This window comes from Carassius carassius, chromosome 32, assembly GCF_963082965.1.
Source record: "Carassius carassius chromosome 32, fCarCar2.1, whole genome shotgun sequence".
In the NCBI taxonomy this organism is placed as follows: domain Eukaryota; kingdom Metazoa; phylum Chordata; class Actinopteri; order Cypriniformes; family Cyprinidae; genus Carassius; species Carassius carassius.
In genome coordinates, this window is record NC_081786.1 from 2,795,208 (window position 1) to 2,816,994 (window position 21,787).

The 21,787-nt window shown below is 36.7% G+C and overlaps 2 protein-coding genes across 2 annotated transcripts; one reads left to right on the plus strand and one right to left on the minus strand.

Moving 5' to 3' along the window:
- Positions 1–300: 300 nt before the first annotated feature.
- On the minus strand, positions 301–5,779 carry c32h8orf74 (chromosome 32 C8orf74 homolog). Its single transcript, XM_059519841.1, has 4 exons — positions 5,625–5,779; positions 5,209–5,398; positions 3,807–4,204; positions 301–544 (listed from the first exon to the last, which is right to left on the minus strand). Exons 1-4 carry the CDS (start codon positions 5,664–5,666, stop codon positions 344–346), a joined length of 831 nt encoding a protein of 276 aa, XP_059375824.1. The 5' UTR covers positions 5,667–5,779; the 3' UTR covers positions 301–343.
- rp1l1a (rp1 like 1a) lies at positions 5,392–20,692 on the plus strand. The gene is made up of 4 exons (XM_059519840.1): positions 5,392–5,566; positions 11,296–11,959; positions 13,008–13,185; positions 13,470–20,692. Exons 2-4 carry the CDS (start codon positions 11,318–11,320, stop codon positions 20,213–20,215), a joined length of 7,566 nt encoding a protein of 2,521 aa, XP_059375823.1. The 5' UTR covers positions 5,392–5,566; positions 11,296–11,317; the 3' UTR covers positions 20,216–20,692.
- The last annotated feature ends 1,095 nt before the right edge of the window (positions 20,693–21,787 follow it).

Here is a 21,787-nt window from a genome sequence, read left to right on the forward strand (position 1 = left end):
TTTGAAGAACATTAATCCGATTAACATGTACAGTACCACAAACTGTCCTTTTAGGTTGTATAAAACAGCCTTGGCTTGATTTTGGCCAGATGAAATTGCACGAACAGTTTTAAAAGTAGTGAAACCTCACTGCCAAAATGTGCATATGCTTAATGAAATGCAGTCAATAAAACCAGAGCTGCTGCTGGTTTTCTGTGGTCACTGCAACTTTTTCTATCTATAGTAGGTGTGAATTTCCTAATTTATTTTAGTTTTGATGTACACACAACACATACATACAGAGCAGGTATTAATCTTGAATTTTCACAAATATCTCAAAATAGACATTTAATACAACTGTATTTCAATTTCTCTTCTTCTTTGATTTTGTGGGAGTTGCCACACAGCTCTTTCCAGGTAAAACCGTTTGATTTGTAAGGTGTGTTTGTACTAGATGAGACTTCTGGCTCAACAGATCCTCTGTGAGACAAACTTCCTTCATCAGAGACTCCATGATAATCTCTCCCTGCGACTGCAGAAAACTGCGCAGCAATTCTTCAACCTCCTGCAGTAGACAAAATGAGACAAACATATCCTATTGTTCATTTTATTCCCAATGAGTTCCATTAAGCACAAAAAAAAAATCTAAATGAAACATTTGTATAATTAGTCACAATGAAACCTATTTGTTTGTTGTTTTCCATTGGATAAATATTCACAATGTTTTCCAGTGAGAGAATAGAGAGAAAACTCCTGGGTCTCTGAAGTAAAAATCCCATTTCTTTTTTCCACAGAGAAACTGATTTTTGCTGATATAGCATATTAATACAAGTCATAGTCCAAGTGTTATTTCAACTAGGACAAATACTTCTGGAACCAAAGCTGCTGAAAAAGTGGCCTTGGCTGTTGTGCTCAGCACGGTTAGATAACTTTTCTTCCTTTAATCCATTTTATCTGGTAACAACTGACAGCCTGCATCTCCATGAGATATTAAGTAAGAAGTGGTCGAGCTGTTAATGTGTTCAGTATGAGGTTATGACCATAAGACAATACACAACAGAAATAATCCTTTGTTGCTTGTCACAGTATAAATTATTACAGCCTTCACATTTCACACTGTGCTACAAAATGGCAAAGTCTGCAAAATAGAGTTTTTAGGTCAATGCTGGTAGCAGTTACACATCAGAGCCGCCCACCAATAGCTCTCAGATTAACTTTGATGATTGTTGAAAAGGTAACAGTGTGCCAACAGCTACAGGGCAGTTTAGGATCACAATCCTGTTTTATATCAGCGCTGAGCTACATTTCAGGTTGCTGTCCAAACAATCCGCCTAATTACATTTCTTCCGTTTGATAAACACGTCAATGAAATGTTGATCAAATACAATGCAAACATATATTCTTATTACAAATCATCAGTATGCAGTGTGTAGTAAGACAAGCATCACTGTTACCATTTACTTTTCAAAGCAATCTTATTTTTATTTTTTGGAAAAAAAATTATATGTCCTGAAAATATCCTATAAACAAACAATGAATGAATTTACAGAGCGATTTCTAGATGCAATAATATAACAGCAGTTCATTAAGAAACCTATAAAAGCGTGTTTCTGCCATGGAAAAAAAAAATTACAACTTTGTTTCTCACAATTCTGAGAAGAAAAGCAAATTCTCGCAGTTCTTTTCTTTTATAGGTAATATAATTCTTTTCAGTTTATATAGCAAAATTATGATATCGCTTGTAATTCCGAGTAATTTCTGAGTTTATATTTTGCAATTCCTTTTTTATTTTTAATGATGGGATTTTTTCTTCCTTTAATCAGACAGAACATTATAGAGCAGACAGGAAAGCATTGGGTGGAGACCACGAGATGGGATTCAAACTCGGGTCGCCATAAGTGCAGCTGTGATATATGTTAATTTTGTCAGCTACTTTCATTTTATTCTTACTCTTAGTCCCATGCTATAATGTCCTTGTTTGTTTTTATCATTTTAAGCCAACCTTATCCTATTTAGTTTTAGTCAAGTTTTTGTCGACAATCCCCTGGTTTCACAAACTAGGCTTAAACCTAGTTCCAGACTAAAATGTAAATCTGAGCTGTTTTAAGGGAAAGAAACTTGCACGGACTGATCTTGAAATATATCAGTGCCTTTGTTTTGTCTCAAGATGCACACAGGTAATGATTTTGCTAAGGCATGTTAATAAAAATTACTTAAATGTCCTAATTGAACTATGGCCAACCCATGTCTTAGTCTAAACCCTGTTTTTGAAACCAGGCCAAAAAAATCTCAACATTTTAGTCTAGTTTCAGGTGAAGAAAACCTGAAGTATTTTCCTCTAGTTTGTCAATGAAAACTTGACATTTTAGCAATAAGATTATTATTATTTAACAGTACAGCAATATTAATTTTGGCAGCCTTTTTAAATTTAGTCTTAGTCGTATTCAAATGTACATTTTAGTTATCATATTTAGACAAACATCTCAGGGGTTGGTTTTAATATAGGTGAAGTAAATCCAGACTTTGCTGAAGAAGCATTAGCTAACTCTTGAGCAGCAACAACAGTATCATGTACGTGTATGTTTGTTTGCGCTTGCCTTTAAAATCAACATGTACTGCACATGTCTACATACCTAACACGTACTATGCACACGTGTGTACCGAATGACCAAATGCAATATTTTGTGTGCGGAACATAGGTACATTTTCGTGTTTCCAAATGAACATATTAAGTGGCGGAAGTCTCTGCGTTCAGCGCAAATCCTACCCTGCAGCTGATTCTAAGGCCGGCGACACACTGGCTGCGTGGCGTAAGCGTGGCGTTTCTACTGCGTGTCAGTTGCGTGACGGCTGCGTCGCGTTTTCTGTGTCTTTACACACCAGAATCGTGCCTGAAGCGGCGCTAGCGCGCTGCTGCTACTGTAGCAAACATAGAGGGAGACCGCCGACAGACCAGGATCTTGTCTTCACGACAACAATATCTATACTTCATGTTAAGCATAAATATAAAGGCAAAATAGACTATGTTTGACAGGTGCAATATGCCAGTGTGTCACCGGCCTAAGGTTTTCAAAAGGCATTACGCGAGTGTGAACATCACTACAACTAGGAAAAAAATGATTGTAATTCAAACGCAGCTCCCGTCGGCATTTAAACAGACCTTTGCTCTTAATTCAGATCGGTCCAACGCAATAACGAAATCTGAGCAGGTCTAAAAACTGAAACCGTTCATGCTGGAAAAGTGATATATATTTTTTAAATATGAGCAGGCCTACAAGCTGGGATTGGTAATGCTGCACTGTAATCATAGTTATTTATTTATATTTTTCATTATATTTTATTATGTGATATTGGTTTGAGACTGAGTGTATTTTATTTAGTGGAGAACTTTGCAGCAGTATTTTATTTCTTATTCTTTTTCTATTTTATATATATTTTATTAAAAAGTATTTTTTAAAAAGTGTAAACAAATTGTAAAAAAAAGTTTATAGAAATAAACAACCTGCAGTTTAATGTAAGCATTTCTTTCTCTTACTGTACCGAAAATATGGGTCACCCAAGTATGGGTCACCATACTTGGCTGAATGTCACTTCACTTAAATGAACCGAATCGTGACTTTAAAACCGAGGTACGTACTGAACCGTGATTTTTGCGTACCGTTACACCCCTAATAATGGTGGTGTTTTCCGCAAAACGCCGTTGTCGTGTAAATGAACAGGCAAAACGCATTAAAGGTTTCTCGTTTTTGACCCTTAGTATCTTTCACAGAAAATAGCTTCCATGTTGCAAAATAAGGTGGATACTGTAAATAAGTGATATCTTGTACCTGTCTGCTCATCCGGCCTTCATGTGGAAGTCTGTTTAAACTGGTCTGCAGCGCTGCCATCATCTGAGCTTCAGCCCTCTCTTTGAGTTCCTTGATTTCAGTTTCTTTTCTGGACTGAGCCAAACTCAGCTCTTTGAGATCCCGCTGATGTTCCCACTCCACAGCGTCTGTTCCCTCACTGAGGGGCCGCGGGTGAGGGGGGCTTTCAACCTCGAGCTCACATCTGATGTGTTTAACACCTGTCTCACCGTTTAAAACCGCCTGATAGAGCCGCTGATGAGGAACATATGTCTTCACCATATAGTCCAGGAGAACCGCATGATGGGCAGTGGAGAGTCCAGGCTCTATCTGTGATAAATGATCCTCGACAAGGCTAATGACCTCCGATGTCTTCAAACCTAACATGAATATTAAAAACAGAGATTATCTCAGTTATTAATTAAAGACTCTCTAAGTGATATTAAACAGATCTTCTTAAGAGTAACATTATTCTACAGAACAACCCCTTTTTTCTAAGACTATGAAGAAAATATGGAATATATATATATATATATATATATATATATATATATATATATATATATATATCTCAGTCTCTCTCTATTGATATATCTATCTATCTATAAAGAACTAAATGTATCTATCTATCTATCTATCTATAAAGAACTTTATCTATCTATCTGTCTATCTATCTATCTATCTATCTATCTATCTATTAAGAACTAAATGTATCTATCTATCTGTCTATCTATCTATAAAGAACTTTATCTATCTATCTATCTATCTATCTATCTATCTATCTATAAAGAACTTTATCTATCTATCTGTCTATCTGTCTATCTATCTATCTATCTATCTATCTATCTATCTATCTATTAGGAACTAAATGTATCTATCTATCTGTCTATCTATCTATAAAGAACTTTATCTATCTATCTATCTATCTATCTATCTATCTATCTATCTATCTATCTATCTATCTATCTATCTATCTGTCTGTCTGTCTATCTATCTGTCCAAAAACTAAATCTAGGAATTTCAGTATTATCACCGAATGATGTGCATTTGTATAAAAATTGGCAAACAGAAAAAAATGGTGGCATGTTCTGAATATAAATACAGATAAATAATTTTAATGCTATATTGGTATCAATAACAATACAAATTTCTGATTTCTTAAGTTGTGTGACGCCATCAAACTGAGCACACAGATTTACAGTAACTGCATGTATCCTAATCAGAATAATGAATTCGAAATCTTAGTTATAAATGAAAGCAGTCAGTGTAATATTGGTATGATAAGAAGATAAAATAGCGTGCATAGAATTGTAGGCATCCTTGTGATCACGTGACAGGTCATCAGAAACACATTATAGCGACAGCAGCAGCAGTGATGACCCACCTGTGAGTTTGGGCAGGAGATGTTTGCTGATGTTTGCCACCTGTCCTACTGCTGACCACGACAGTCCTCGCCTAACTGCAAACATCACACTGTCATACACAAACTCCTGATGTAAATACTGGCGTTTATCGTCACCAGCAAACTCCGTCCAGTGAAAACAGCCGCTCAGACGCTCGATGCCTTCATCTCTCTGAAACAACACACATCATAAGAGCTCAGAAGAGCTTCTAGACAACAGCTGCCGCGAGATAATGCGCCTAAAGCGTCCTTCACAGCTGATGATGGATCTAACGTTACTGTATCGTGACTTCAGAACCTGCTGCGTGCCTCGCGCGTCTGTCAACAAGTGCGCGTGCGGGTAAGAGCCACTGCTTCTTCACTACATATCTAACTGGTGTTTATTTGTGTGAGTTTACCTTCATCCTCGATATCTCCTGTAATGTGTGTGTGGAGGCCATCACGAGACTGAGTGTTGTGTTTGTTGCCAGGGAAACCCAGAGGACTTGGTGTTCTAATGTATCTAATGTTCTGTTTTACACACATCTGGTGTTAAACTTAAACATAATGTTGTAATGTTAGCCTAATGTTAATTCCATAATATATGGTTTCATTATACTGCATCTTTTACCTGCTTTTGAAATAACATTAAAGTTAAAATGGTAGTATGGTTTCATAAAACTGCATTTTGACGCAAAATGTGTTCAAGTCATAACAATATTATAATATTAACGTTAATATTGGTTTATAATAGTGTTGTCAAACGATTAATGACAAAAAAGTTTTTGCCTGCATAATATATGTTTGTGTACTGTGTATATATTTTATGTAACGTTATATATAAATACACACTTGCATGTATATATTTAAGAAAAAATATGTTATTTATATATGAAATATTTCTGTATAAATATATAATATATATATAATATAAATTATATATACATGTAAATATTTTCTAAATATATACTGTATGTGTGTGTTTTTATACATACATAATAAAGATACAAAGTACACACACATATTATGTAAACAAAAACTTTTATTTGGATGGAATTTATCTTTTGTCAGCACTATATTATAATTTGTACATATTATTACATACAATACATATTCTATTCTTATTAGGTATAATTATAATTTGACATTTCCTAAATATATATGAATATATTTAATTGAAATTAAGTTGAAATGTTAATAATTGTTTGTTAATAATATTAGATCTGGTTTCATAATATTAAATTAAGAATGAATAACATAACATAGGTCAGTATAACTTTTTGTTGGTATATCATTTTCTTTTTTGTGTGTGTGTGTGTGTGTTTTTTTTACGTCTATATCAAGTACAACAGGTTGTTTTTAGAGACCTAAGAGTTAATTCTGTCTTGCACAGATGGTCACACAGTATAATCCTCTTTCAGAGGAGTCCCACTCCTCCTCCTCCTCCTCTCTGGATGAAGGTTTGCCTGTAATAATTAGCCTAATGGAATGAATGAGTGTGGATGGACAATATGCAGCTGTGGCACGTCCGTGGCTCATCGTCGTGGGTGGAAAGTGACATTCTTCACAGGAGGCAACGCCATGATTTCAAACGATGTGCCTGTTTCATTCGGAGGAAGGAGCGCTGCTTATTGTGAGGAAACCTGTTGGATTCTCTAACTGGATTACATCAGAAATATTGTCAAAGTTTGGAGGTTAGGTGTTGGAGGATTTGGCAGCCGAGGAGAATGAATCTGTGCCTGCAGGGTAAGCCGGTGTGTGGAATTAGGACAGAGCATCTAGATGATTCTGACTCATTAAAAAAGGCCTGTTTTTCAATTGTTTTTAGTGGAATATGCAGTCTGAGATCAAAGCTAAAATGAAAGATTACAGACTTAAGTATTTATTTGTGTGAGAGCTGTCAATGCAACTGTTTGCTTTATGAAATAATTATTGGTTTCTATGATGTTGAATACTGCCAGATGAACTGATATATTGCTATGAATTTCAAAATTAGCAGTGTTACAAATCATGTGAGGGTTGTTGTCTTTGTCTCTAGCATTTTGAAGCGTTTCTTGTTTTAATATTTTACAGTTTTCATTTCACACTTTCACGCCTCGATTGAAAAACAGACAAAGCATTTTCAAGGACTTGTTTTTTTTTCTGTTTAAGAGTGACTAATATCTAGCAGCTCTGACTAACATGAGTACTGGTAAGTGCATTAAGTAAGCATTAATGATCTTGGTCAGCACTGGAAAGTCAGCATTATGGAAATCATTTGACAGTTTTCAATTTTTAAGTGCTATGCTAATTATTATTTGTAATTTTCAAACAATGGAAGCTTGTTTCTACCTGGGATAATGATGGTGATAATAATAATAATAATAATTAAGGTAATTGCAACCTTTTATCTTTCAGTTCAGACTTTTTTCTTAGAATTTGAGTTTATATTGCAATTCTGATTTTGTATCTCAAGTTTTTTTTTTTATAACTGAGTTTCTGTCTCACAATTCTGAGTTTATATTTTATATTTTGTAATTCTTTGTTTATATCTCGCAATTCAGACTTTTTTTCTCAGAATTTCCTTTATACTATCTCGCAGTTCTTACTTTGAGTTTGTCACAATTAAAATTTTATATCTCAAAATTCAGACTTTTTTTCCTTGAAATAGCAACTTTTTATCTCACAATTCTGAATTTATCTCTCAATGCAGACTTTTTCTTAGAATTTGAGTTTATCTCACAATTCTGTTTTTAACTTACAAATTATTATTATTATTATTTTTTTGTTAAAATACCAACTTTATATCTCACAAATCTGAGTTTAGGCTGTATCATGATTCAGACTATTTTCTTAGAATTGCAAGTTTATTCCTCACAATTCTGAGTTTATATTTTGCAACTCCAATTTTATATCTCACAATTCAGACTTTTTTTTATTAAAACTGTGTCTTTATATCATGCAATTATGAGTTTATCTCATAATTAATTAATTAATTAATTTATAATTGCACCTTTAACTCACAATGCTGACTGTATTCCTCACAATTCTGACTTTTTTCCCTCAGAATTTGAATTTATATCCCACAGTTCTGAGTTTCAGCTTCTGAGTTTCTGAGTTCAGAGCAACTCTGATTTCATCTCTCGCAATTCAGACTTTTTTCTTAGAAGTGCAACTTTATATCTCACAATTATGTTTCATTCTCATAGTTCTGAGATAAAAGTCAAAATTGTTGGATATAATCTTGAAAAACGTTTAAATTATGAAAGAAAAAGTCACAATTACCTTTTTTCTATTCTGTGGCTGAGACAGGCTTCTGAACAGATGTATATTTGTATTTCAGAGCTGTTAAACTCTCCTCACACGTATCCCATGAGTCTCAGTGATCTGACAGTGTTGTGTTGCAGGTTTCTCCCAATGGGCTGCCAAGTTCTCAGCTGCTAATTGTGGAAATCATGTGTAGAACTTTCAACTGTTAATTCAGCCTTTAGAGATTTATAATTAGTGTCAAATATATGTACACCTCTCAGAGGTATTTAGTAATTAATTAGCTCTAATTAAATGGGGTTTGTGCTTGGTGTGCCATTAAAAGAATCAGAATTAAACATAGAACCTTCAAACATCCGTATTATGTTCCTTCAGCTAGTGGGTTATTTTTATTAAATGGTACAGAGGATGTGCTGTCTTTTCCTGAGATTACAGTAAGCCCGTGCTTTGGAAGTACTTGAGCGGGCAAACAGTCAGTGTCATCACAAGTATTTTTTTATATATACATGCAATTATGTGAGTGAAAATAGTTTCTCCACTAATTTTTTCAGTGTACAAATAAAAAGAAAGATGCATGAAATACTCCTGTAAGGTAACAGTATGGCACTGCAGGATTCAGAGAGAATAAGCAGATATTCACTGAAGGCCCTGTTCACATTCATTTTCATCTCAAGGTGCCCTTAGAAACTGCATATAAATCAATACGAATGAAGTACCAGGCAGATATCATACAGAGAATGACTTTCCAGTAAGGAGGGTTCACAGAAAATATTCATAATTTAAATCAGTTTTCTATGAATAGTTCGAATCTTCTAATGTTGTAACTTGTAATTACAGATACTAACATGTACATCATATCTGAGCGAATTTCAAAGAGCATGCCATGAAATCATATCAGAATTATATATCACCCCCAAATATAATGGAAAAAATAAAAATATAATAATATCTATTATAGTATAAAAATATAATTTAATATACATTTAATTTAGTTATTAAATTAGTTAATTGTTTTATAATTATTAAATTACATCACATACATTTAAAAAATTAAAACAAATAAATAAATATATATATATATATATATGTGTGTTTGTGTGTGTGTGTGTGTGTGTGCGTATGTGTGTGCATGTGTGTGTGTGTGTGTGTTTTGACCTGGACTTGTTTTCATAATATTCATTCATCTAAGGTCATGACAAATGTATTTGTAAAGTGCTTTTCACAATACATAATTCCAAAGCATCATGATGACAGTTGAGATTTGCTACAGTATATAGTGTTTATATATTGCTTTACATGACTATATTGTATGTATGTGGATAAAGTTATATAAAGATAAAGACATATGATATATCAAACTTTATATAAAGAGCTGAGTGACAATATAGTTACAATTTGAGATAATGCAAACACTAAAGCAGGTTGAGATTTGATATATAGCCTAGTATTTATATATTGGTTTACATGAGTCTACAGAATGCATGTGAAAAAATAAAGGATATATTATTCATACTATATGGGTCATGTTGTGTCAGTCATCAGATACAAGCATTGCAAGCAAGTGTATTTTCAGTCTCTGTGTTTGATGCATCATTGTTTCAATGACATGTTTGTAGAATATACACAATCCAGCCTGTCATCATGGGTCAGAAAGCAGATGTAGCTCTTCGCAGCTCTGTTCATGCAATACTGGTGTTGCTGTCATGTGTCTAACGCTTCCCTAGAGTTCAGTGAAATCTCAAGATGATTAAAGAAGCTTTGCGTTCTATCCTTAGCCGCCAAAGGCCCTGATTAGTGGCCAGACTGTTTGTGGGAGGGCTTGTGAACTTGCATCACTGCAGCATTTGTGTGCTTAGATGCTGTCTGGAACATTGCTCTGTGTAGTCCTTTTTTTCACATTTTGTGCAGTTGTACACTTTTTTTAATTTTTGCATCAGATAATGTATTCTGTAAATGTAAGTATGTTGTTTATATTATATATACTTTATATCCTGTTGTTTTTACATTGAGCTGAGATGCTGCTGAAATAATGATATTTTAATTGTTTAAACATAAATGGTTTTATTATTCACAAGGCAAATTGTTCAGTGGAAACATGCTTGATGCAGTATATCATAGCTTTTGTGTTCAAATATGGATTGTTTCTTTCAATTTTATACAAATAGAATTTTGCCTAGATACACTATGTGATTTTATTCAGTTTGGACTGTCATGAAATTATTTTGTGCATTTTGTATTTAAATTCAACTACTTTGTTTTTTCATGAAAAGATATCTGATTATAAGAAAAACAACTTTAGTCTCAGTTTAATACACATAAAATGGTTTCATTTGCAAGCTGTGCTCAGAGATCATGCTCTTGAACATGTTTAAATGTTAGATTAAAATGCCTATTAAGGACTAAGAACTAAATGCAATTTAAAGTAGTCTGTAACTGTTTCCCGAAGAACATGAGATTAATCTCTGGACTGGGGCCTAGTTTCGTAGTTGCTTACAACTTTTTTTTGTTTTAAATGGCATGCTATGTAGTATAATACAAGTACACTGAAAAGTTGGTATGATTGCAGTTTTCATCACAATATCTGTTTCCTGTAATACCATGATGTTCTTTGAAGTACTTTGGAGTACCATGTCAGTGCCACTGTAATCAGTGCCATTCTGATTACAATGCAGACTGTGGTTTCTTGGCAGATCTGAGAGCAAGTAGATCACTACTAGAATCTCCATTTCATGTAATTTCTTTATAAATTCGTATTTTATGAAGATTGCTTCTGGGTTTGAATTTTGAAATCTGTGTTGATTCTGAGTTTCAATGTCATTCACATTTCCATACTTCCCTCCACAGCTTAAATTGACGTGGAGAAAAGATGCAGAGGACGACCCAAGGCTCCTTCGATGCCAATACCCATTTTCAGAATGAACCTCATCAGTTTCCTAATCCTCCAGTTTCGTCCTTTGGCTCCAGTGTGACTGCGGCCAACCCTGCCAAGAGAATGACCTTTTACAAGAGTGGCGACGCTCAGTTCAAAGGAATTAAGATGGCCATCCATAAGCGCAGCTTCAAATGCTTTGATGCCTTATTGGATGACCTTTCCCAAAAGGTTCCTCTACCTTTTGGTGTGCGTACCGTCACGACCCCCAGGGGGACCCACAGCATTAAACATTTAGAGCAGCTAGAGGACGGAGGCTGTTACCTGTGCTCTGACTGCCGCTACGTTAAGCCAATCAACATGGAAGCTGCAGGGAAGAGGCCGGCGGTCTGGCACCATCACAGCAACCCGCATAACCCTCGCCGCAAGCCCTCCCGACCCGAGGAGCCACCCTCGGGACATCAGCACCACCATCGGCACCCCAAAAGGATTGTTCTGGTAAAAAACAATGACCCTACTATTAGGCGATCCATCATTCTGAACAGACGAACAGCTCGGAGTCTTCGCGTTTTAATGGACGAGATTTCAGAACTCATGCAATGTCATGTCAAGAAACTCTACACTCTGGAGGGACGTAAGGTCAGGGAGGATTTCATTTCTTCAACCATTCTTTAATTAGCCGGCTCAAGTATTTTAGGAGAGAGGTGTCAGTTCAGGACAAAGCTGAAGGCCCTGGGAAAATAGTTGTGCTATAGCTTCTAATCTAATTTGCATCTTAAAGAGATGTTTCGACCCCTAAAAAAAAAAACTTAATTCACACTCCATGATGTTCCCTACAAATACGTTTTCTGTAAAACACAAAAGGAGAAATTCAAGTATGTATCAAAAAGCACCATTACAATTACCCATGTGATTTGTATGCTAGTGTTCTGAGGAACCAAGTAAAATGTATTATAAAAGTCACTTTACTCAAATATACTTGCCCTCCACCATTGCTATACAGTTTCCTTCATGCGTGTAATTTTTTAGGATTTGCAAACAACATCAATTGCCGTTGATTGTTGCATACCTCATAACTAAATGTTCGAATCAGTGCATGCACTATTTGATCACTATTGGGCAAGATTTTTGGTGAATAGCAAATTTTTTTAACAAATATTATGTATTTTTGTTCATTTTGGAATTTGACAGCATGCAATGCTTTCTTAGTATGGAAAAGAGCATTCTGCTGAATATCTCCTTTTATGGTCTAAGTAAGTCATTTGAAGAAAATATAAAGAAGATGAGTACATGATGCCTGAATTCTCATTACTGGTTGAACTACTTCTTTAAATACAAAATCTGTAAAATCTGTATTTTGTGTTTAATTAGTTGATATATATAATTATGGTTAATTCAGGATCATTGAGCCATTTTTATCCAGTCATCTCAGTGATAAATGGTGGCCCAATTTACCTGAATTCACCCTATATAAATTAATATGCTGCTGTTGTCATCCCAACAAGCCATTATGTTTGAGTTTTGATGATTTAGGGGTTCTAAATGCTAAAATGTGTCTGTTAGTGCAACCATGTAAAACGTTTCAAATCAGTCAATTATGAGGTAACATTTTAGTCAGGATATTGTTAAACGTTTTTATCTCTGACTGGATTTGACTTGTCTTATGTTTATTCACTGCTCTCCATAGATTGACAATATTCAGAGTCTGATGCAGTGTCCTAGTGTGCTGGTCTGTGTGGGTCGAGAGCCCTTCAGGCCACTGCTCATGGAAAGCTTGAAGAAGCTCTCAGACGAAAAGCTTCCAGGAATGGGCTCAAGGTCTTACTCCAGTGTCTGCAGTGAAGGCCATGAGAGCAAAAAGAATGGTAAATATTTTATTTTATTGTGTACACACTTCAAGTTATCTACCGTTTACATTCATTTGTTTTAAGTGAGTCATTATATTTATTAACTTACCATCTACCCAACCCACGTGTCTCTAATAATAGACTAAAGATGACACAACCATTTACCACCAACTCAAATGCTGTTAATTTATTGTAGGGGTTGGTGAATCGAGCCTCTTTCAAATTTGTTGTTTGCATGTTAAAAATATGTTATTATCCTTGATAAAATGATATATCTGTATCTTATGATTTTGTTTTAACAGTTAACTTTGGCCTGGAGACGAAGAAAAGTATTATCCATCCACGATCAGACTCCAGTAATAGATCTACAAGATTCTCTCTTTCTTCAGAAAAGTCCTATCAAAATGGATTATGCATGACACCAGGACCATCCGGCTGTGTCAGCAACTGTCCTTATGTAAAAGAAGTTGTAGTGAACGATGACATTGAGAAAAGAGTGCTTGTTAACAAAGACGGTAGCCTTTCTGTGGAGATGAAGGTTCGCTTTCGGCTGTTAAATGATGAGACTCTTCAGTGGTCCACCGAGATCAAGAAGTCATCAGTGAAAGTGAATGACTCTGCTTCTGTGAAAGATGCAGATTATCTCAAAGCTAAAGCTGAGTTTTCAGACCCAGACTCTATATCTGCATCAGAGACTGATGAAGCCTTTGCAACGAAGCTGCATCAGAAGCATATTGAGGAAACACTTTGTCAAAACTGTTGCAATCACTGCCAAGAGTATGACATCTGGAAAAACCCCATGCACAAAGAACCAGAGACCTGTAAATCACCTAGTTCCAGTGCATCATCTAACAAAGTTATACACAAAAAGTCATCGGTGGATAGTACACGCACAATTTCTCGTTCCAGTGGTGAGTACACTGAGCATGTGGTAGAAAAGGCTTCGTGCTTTCAGCAGACAATGGGGGAAGGAGACACTAGATTAGAATATTGTGCAATAAGTCATTGCTGCAATCGAGGTGAAGTATCATCTGTTGCTACCACATCAAAGAGCAAGAGATCTTGTGAGGACGACTGTGAGAGTCACGCTAAAACTAAATATTCTCATATGGAATCTAAAATCTCTCCTACTCCACATTGTGAGGTCATTAAGGTCATGGAAGAGCGTCCGGTTTCTGCAGTTAGCAACTCATCTAAAGTGCTTGAGTCTTTGAGGGAAGATCAGGATGATGATTATGATGATCTGCCTCCAAGAGTTTCAAGAGCATCACACTGGTCCCAAAGTGAACATCTTGGGAGCGTTGCTCAACCCAAATATGTTCATTGTTGTGGCTACCAGTCTTCACCAACATCTTATTTGTCCCCCCAACCTCCAAGTAAAGAATCAAGCACTGCTTTTCACTCACTTAAGCTCAAAAAGTATAAAACCACTTTTGTAACACCAGCAGAGCCAGATGGGATGAGTATGACATCTCCGATTTCAAAAGTGTCCTCCAGATCACATCCATGTCAGTGTGGAACCATAACCCCAAGTTCAGTTGCATCTGGTAGGCAACACAGGCCTGAGGGAGGGGCTTGTAATACAGATTCCAGACATAGCCATGCACCTTGTAAATCTAGAGGTCAAGCAAACACCCCTGGATCCAATGCATCCGATGCTCTGAAGATAAGTGACAAAGATGCTGGAAACATATCTTTAAGTGCCACATCAGGTGTGTTGAAACGATCTGGTCAGTCTGGTGTATGTTCATGCTGTGGGGAGCATAAAAGATTTAATGGGAATCCAGAGGGGAGTGAAGCAGAGAAAGCTGATTCCATAGTGGCAAAGTCAAACAAATCTGCTGCATCCACTTCAAATGCTCATGAAAACTTTAAACCAGTTAATAATATGTCGGAAGGGGAAGCCACTCAGGAGTCTGCACTGTCTAAAAATTCTATTTCAAAAATCTCCAAAAAATCTACCTGCTCTGCACATGAAATGTGTTCTTTTGGGAAATCATCCAAATCTGAACATAATGAAGCAGAAAGTGTTACAGAAAGAACCAAAAGTGCCACACCAGTAAGGTCAGTTGGGTCAGACTGCATTGTTTCAGAGAGAGAGCCCACACCAGCCTTGGAAATGGATCAAGCTGAAGAAAAAAGCCAAGAAAGAGCTGTCAGCCCAATCTCAGCCAATTCAAATTTATCAGCTGCATCGAGGGCATCTCACAAATCAGAGAGTGCTAAAACGCCTATATTTTGTAGTTTAAATGATTTAGAGGAAGTGCCATCAAACTTATTTAATTCTCACGGTGATATATCAGAAAGTGCTGCTACTCAGAGTCATACTACGATGGATGATCAATGTGGACAAGGCCAAGAGTTTCCTCAAGAAGTGAGATCAGCTAGTGCCATGTCTAATAAATCAAACCGATCTTCTGAACATCCATCACATGCATCAAAGCAAACAACTAAGTCTGTCAAATCTTTTTGCGACATACATGAAAAGGCCACTCAAAATGCCAGCATTCCTGATGTTCAGTTTGAGCTGGAAACTGAGGTAACCACTGAAGAAAGACTATGCAGTCCACTGTCCAACTGCTCCAAAATATCTGTGAAGTCACATGCATCCTCAAAGAATTTACCTGCAGAGTCTAAATCTAAGGAAAGAGTTCCTAATTCAATGTATGTTAAAACAAACACATCTAAAGGATATTTTAGGTCCTGCAAATCAAACCACAATGTTCGAGAAACCACAGTTTCCTCAGAACCAATTGATACAACACATAATGAATGTGCAACTCCAGAAAATGAGTCAAATAGAGCCACCAGTGCAATGTCTCAGACCTCAGAAAAGGCTAATGCTTGTTCTGAAAGATCTGTCAAATACACTGCAAAGAGCATTGTATCTCAGGAAGTGGAGAATGGCAAAGACATCATGTCTTTTAATGCCTTAACTGTGACCTCTGCATTGCCTAGGTCAAAGAGGTCCCCATCTCCTAGGTCAATCCACAACACTGAAATTAAGAAAACTGAGAGCAGAGCTCCAAGTGGGATGCCAGTAAGTTTTAATGTATCCTCACAATCCCAAAGATCCAGTAAATGTCATTGCCTCAACTCCATAAATGGTCATTTGAGAGAGACAGAGATTGAAATGCTAAAAGAGGACGCCAAAGATGAATCTAAGAGCTTGTCAGGAAAATCAAATCGGTCAGTGAAATCTAATATAAATAACATTAAGTCTGCAGGCAAACAGTTTGATGAACTTCTAAGTCCTACATCAACCGCATCCGTTTCTCTTGGACTAGGAGAAGAGCACAAGGGTGACAACTTTGATGAACGATCAACCAGTGGCATGTCAGCCAGCACAGAGGAAGCTGGGCATCAGTTAGAGTTTGTAAATGGAGTAGTTGCAGAGGAAAGGCCAAGGACAGAAATGTCTATGAAGTTTGCAATTTCAGACGAATCCAAAAAGTCCCATCACAAGAACTGTAAGACTCCTGTTCAAGCTCTCTCACCTGTCTCAGCTGAAAGCATCAAGTCAGTAGAACTCAAGAAAAGCAAGTCGGGAAGCCAGTTAAATGAAAACAATATCAGAGTGCCCTCCACTTTGTCACTGTCATCTTCACGAAGTAAGTCACCCTTGAGAGTTTCACAGGGAAGTGCTAAAAATACTGCTATGAAAGACAGAGATTGTGAAGCTGTCAACAACACCAACCATGCAGAAATGAACGAAACATCTTCAAAACATGACCAAAGAGAAAGAACCTCTGAAATAGCTATGCCAGAAAGTGACCATTTAAACTCTTCAGAAATATCTGAGCATTCGGTGAAGTTTAAAAATGGACACAGTACTAAAGAGAGTACTAGATCTAAATGTAAAAGATCTAACTGTTCTTCCCAGTGTTTGGGAATAAATGGACTGAATATAAAATATAATGGAGACAATTATGGTGTTTTGTCATCCGCATCAGACAGAAGATCTATGAAAAATGATGCATCCAGGCCAAATTCAGCAGGGATGTCTAATATTTCCCAAAATCATGTAAGTCTACTACATGAGATCCCAATCCAGAATAAAGCATCATTTAAGCATCCCGGTTCCTCAAGTGACAGTGTTTTATCTCGGGCCCTTTCAGCAGCAGATCTGTTAAAAGAGATTGTTGTCAATGCAAGACCAGTCAGCAGAGGATCAAAGTCAGTTGCCTCCAGCAAAAATATCGACAATGTAGAAAATAGAAGCGCAAAAAGCAACAGGAGCAAACAGGGCAAAGTCAGCATCTCATCGGAATGCAACAAAAAGGAGATGATGCCGTCATGCTTACCAAACGCTTCCCCTACAGAAGTTGTGAAAGACTGGCTTAGGAACATTCCCATTGATGGCCATGTTTATGAAATGGATGTCGAACTCACTGAAGATATGACCTTGACTCAAAGTGGTGAGGACACGTCTCAAAGAGACAAAGTTGATGCACAAGAAAGCATAATAGAGGTTGAGAAACCTCACGATGAACAAGAAGGTGAGAATCCTATGCAGCAGGAGACCAATGACATTTGTGTTAAAACAGAGATGTGTGATGAAAGAGCACAACTGGAAGTAAGTACAATAGATCCCAACCCCAAAGCATTAATGAAACAAGACAGTTTGCAAAAGCAACATCATTCTTCGGTTCAGGTCATGAAGGTTTTACTGGGTCCAAAACTAGACAGGTCCAGTAGTTTACCTGAAGTCTCCCCTGTATATGGCAGAAAATTAAGCCAGTCTGCTCAAGGCCTGTTGGACTGCCTTGAGAAATTACGATTAATTGACTCAGACTCTAAAAAGGAAAAGCAGCATAAATATAATGAAGTCATGATGATCCTACAGTCGCTCTGGCTCCAAAAGCCCTCTGAGGATGAACAGAAAAGCCAGAACACAAAGGAACACCCCTCCGCTGAAGATGAATTTAACCCACGATCTTCATCTGGGGTTGATGTTCACAGCGGCTCCACCAGCTCTGTTAAAGGTAGCATGAATGGCATATTAGAAAAAATAGAGACCGTACAAGTCACAACACCTCCAATTGCCGAACAAGAGGGTTCACTGCAAGATAAAGATGAAGAAGATCAGGTAAAGTCTACAGCACAAGCATGCCAATGTTTAGATCCATCCAAAGTCTCCTCAGATCCAGTAACTCCAGGGATTGCAGAGCAAGTCCAGGGGAGTTCAGTAAATACACAACTGGATGATGACCAAGAAAATGGTGTATTGCAAGTAGATAATGTTGAAAGCAGTGAGAATAAGAATGAATCAGATCAAACACCACAAATAACCTCTTGCAAGAGCTCGGGTAATGAGAGTAATGATATGAAATCTCAAGAAAATACAAGCTCAGGAACTCCACCGTCTGTTCAGAGAGCTCCGCTTGCTAAAATAGTTTCACAAGACCCAGATCCTGTTTGGGTGCTGAGCTTATTAAAAAAGCTAGAAAAGCAGTTCATGTTACATTACGCAGATGCCATGGCGGAGTTCAAAGTGAGGTGGGATTTGGCTGACAATGATATGCTCGACAAGATGATAACTGAGCTGAAAGAGGAAGTACACAAAAGGATCCAATCCAGTATTAACCGAGAACTGCAAAAAATCCAAAGCCGGGCTGGCAGGGGTCCGAGACCTCCAGGAACTACTCTATCAAGAGACTCCACGATTCAGACTGAGCAGCGACGCAAGCGTCTTCGGGTCATGCGCAATAAGTCCATCTTGTCAAGGAGTGGTGAAAATTACACTGCGTCAGGAAATGAATGCAGCGATCAGCGCAGTGATGATGAGTACTGCCCATGTGAAGCATGCATGAAAAAGAAGATGGCGTCTAGAGTGGCCCAACGAGCTCAAGCTTTGAGTTTGGCTCCAGTTATGATGGAATTTGATCTGCGGAAAATTTTGCAAATGAAAAAGGATCCAGCCCAACCTACAGAACCAAAAATGGGAGAACAACATTCAACCAACTTGACTTTTGCAGTTGAGAAAGAAGAAGTGGTTCATGAAGAGGTAGAGGAAACCAATGACAATAGTAAAGACAATAAATTTGAGGCGGCAGATCAAGAGCCAGATGGTTTTGTCAATACAGTAGATGAAGGCAAAAATGCAGAAAACATAAAAAATGTAGACTCTGTAAACTATGAGACAAGAGATCCAAATGAAGAGGAAGCAAATGACAAAAGAGATTCTGGTGAGGAACAGGTGGAAAATGAAGAAAGTGAGGATGTAAAAGAAGAAATGGTGGTAAATGGTAAGACAGATGCTGAGGAAGAAGAGGAAGTAGAGATTGTTGAGGATGAAACTGAAAAAGATACAGAAGAGGACTGTGAGAAGGAAGACAGTCCCAAGGGAGATGCAGCAAGTGCAGAAAATAGTGATACGGCTGTGGAGGCGGAAAAAAAGGATGAGATGACAGAAACTGGTGATGAAATCGAATCGGATGACAGGGAAGCAGAAACTGAGACTGGGAAAGAGAGTACAGAAGACAAGTCTGCAGAAGATGGAGGTGAATCTAATTCAATTAAAGACGATACACCTACTGAAGGTGAAACGTCAGATCAAACGTCCACCAATGAGAAAAATGCTGATGAGAATCAGGATGGAGCTGCAAAGAATGAAGCCAATGTAGATGGGACATCAGACACAGGACAGGATGAGGACCACCCTGAAAACTCCAAGGAGGTCAAAGGAGACACAGAAAATGAGATGAACAAATGTAGCTCTGCTGAAGAAGATTTTGAGAAAGAAAAATCTGATGAAACTGTTGTTGATGACTGTGAGAGCACACTAGCGAAACAGGTGACGAGAACATCAGTGGAGTCTCAATCAGGATCCGTGGAGAACTGCATGAATCAGACAGCTAAACTGAAAGATCTTCAGAGTTTCATGGAGAGTATTGAAAGTCAAGGAGACAGCGTGGTTGTGATTACTAAACAACCACCGTACAAAGAGCCACATGGAAATAAAAAGGACATGTGCAATGGCTTGACTGAATGGCAGGTGTCTCCTAAAATAAACAACAGGACCAGTAAACAAAAGAAAGGACAATGATGTTATGGCGAACAATGAAGAATTATAATCATTTTATATTCCATCGTATAAAGCACTTTATTACTAATGTTACTTTAGATGAGACTTGGATCATGATGTGAGATTATTAATCTCACTTCAAAGACATCTAAAGAGCTAAATAGAAACTTTTAAGATATTTCAAAACTGCATATTTTATTGAGTTTTATTGAGTCTGTTAAAACATTAAGCAACAAATATTTTACTCAAGGATTCATATACTCAGTGAAATACTTAATACTTTATATATCTTCAGAGTCACACAATCATGCACAATTTATCGATAAACACTGAATTCTCAGGGTTCTGAATGTTACAAGAATTATAATATACATGCATTTTTTGCCCAAATTTAACCAAGTTTAGCATTGCATTACTTCTAATTTATATGCTAAATGGCACAATTATATTTCTAAATATATATAATTTCAGATATGACGTAAGAAAGAGGTATTACTCAAATGCTCAGTTTAGCAGCAACTTTTTGCCATGACTATATTTCAAAATTGCTTACTTAACTATGTTTTATTTATTTCTGAAGTTGCAAGATTTTATGATGCTGCTAAGTGGTGCTTGATGGCACATTTTACATCATAAAAGATCTCATCATGTGTGATATTTAAACCATTCTTGATTGTTGTATGTTGCTATTGTATAACATTTACAATAATAAATGCTTCACTCTGATAATGTCTCTTGTTGTTTTCATAACAGGTCAGCACATATTTAGCTTTAGATTAGAAGATTGTTGTTTTAGGTATCTGACTATATAACAGTTACAGCAACTTGATCAGCAAGTTTCTCTTTGTATCGTTGCTCTGCCATGGCATTTTTAACCTGAAAGTTTATTTCCTTCTTCCATAGTATAGTGCTCTTTGTTAATTATGTATTTTTGTTGTTGTTGTTGTTTGTCCTTCATGTATTCAGTAATATAGTCAGGAACACACTTAAGCATGAATAATTGCACCAGAGTTTGAGTCCAGCAGCTTGAATAGTTCTTGCGTCATTCTAATCTCATTGCCTTTGTATTGGGAGTATCTTTAGCAGGGCGAAAGGATTGAGGTTGTCTTGCATCAGTCATTAATCTAGCACAGTTATTAGTCAATGGTGAATAAATGTAGTTCAGCAGGGTGCATAGACAAGCCTGGACTTCACAACATATGTACAGAAAACCATTAATCTTACATAGCATATGCTAGTTTGAATAAAATTATGTGTTTATCCCTTTTACTTCCAATGTAACTCCGCCTTGCACTGTTTTTTGTAACCACCGGCCAGAGAAGGGTTGACATCCATTAAAGTGTCATTCTTACGGTTTACTACCCCAATTATTTTTAAATAATTACGATTTCTCAAATGTTTTATAATTATTTCAGCAACACTTTAGAATAGGGGACACATTCACTATTAACTACAACAATTCTCTGTTTATTAATAGTTAGTAAGGTAGTTGTTAAGTTTAGGTATTGGGTAGGATTAAGGATGTAGAATAAGGTCATGTAGAATAAGGCATTAATATGTGCTTAATTAGTACTAATAAATGGCTAATATGCA

What these genes read in the sequence shown, in the direction of transcription:
- rp1l1a (XM_059519840.1), top strand. Translation starts at nt 11,318, where the DNA reads ATGCAGAGGACGACCCAAGGCTCCTTCGATGCCAATACCCATTTTCAG. An exon ending in ACACTCTGGAGGGACGTAAG is followed by an intron (nt 11,960 to 13,007) that starts GTCAGGGAGGAT and finishes TGCTCTCCATAG; the next exon opens with ATTGACAATATTCAGAGTCT. An exon ending in CCATGAGAGCAAAAAGAATG is followed by an intron (nt 13,186 to 13,469) that starts GTAAATATTTTA and finishes TTGTTTTAACAG; the next exon opens with TTAACTTTGGCCTGGAGACG.
- c32h8orf74 (XM_059519841.1), bottom strand. Translation starts at nt 5,666, where the DNA reads ATGGCCTCCACACACACATTACAGGAGATATCGAGGATGAAG. An exon ending in AGGAGATATCGAGGATGAAG is followed by an intron (nt 5,399 to 5,624) that starts GTAAACTCACAC and finishes GTGTTGTTTCAG; the next exon opens with AGAGATGAAGGCATCGAGCG. An exon ending in TCTCCTGCCCAAACTCACAG is followed by an intron (nt 4,205 to 5,208) that starts GTGGGTCATCAC and finishes TATTCATGTTAG; the next exon opens with GTTTGAAGACATCGGAGGTC.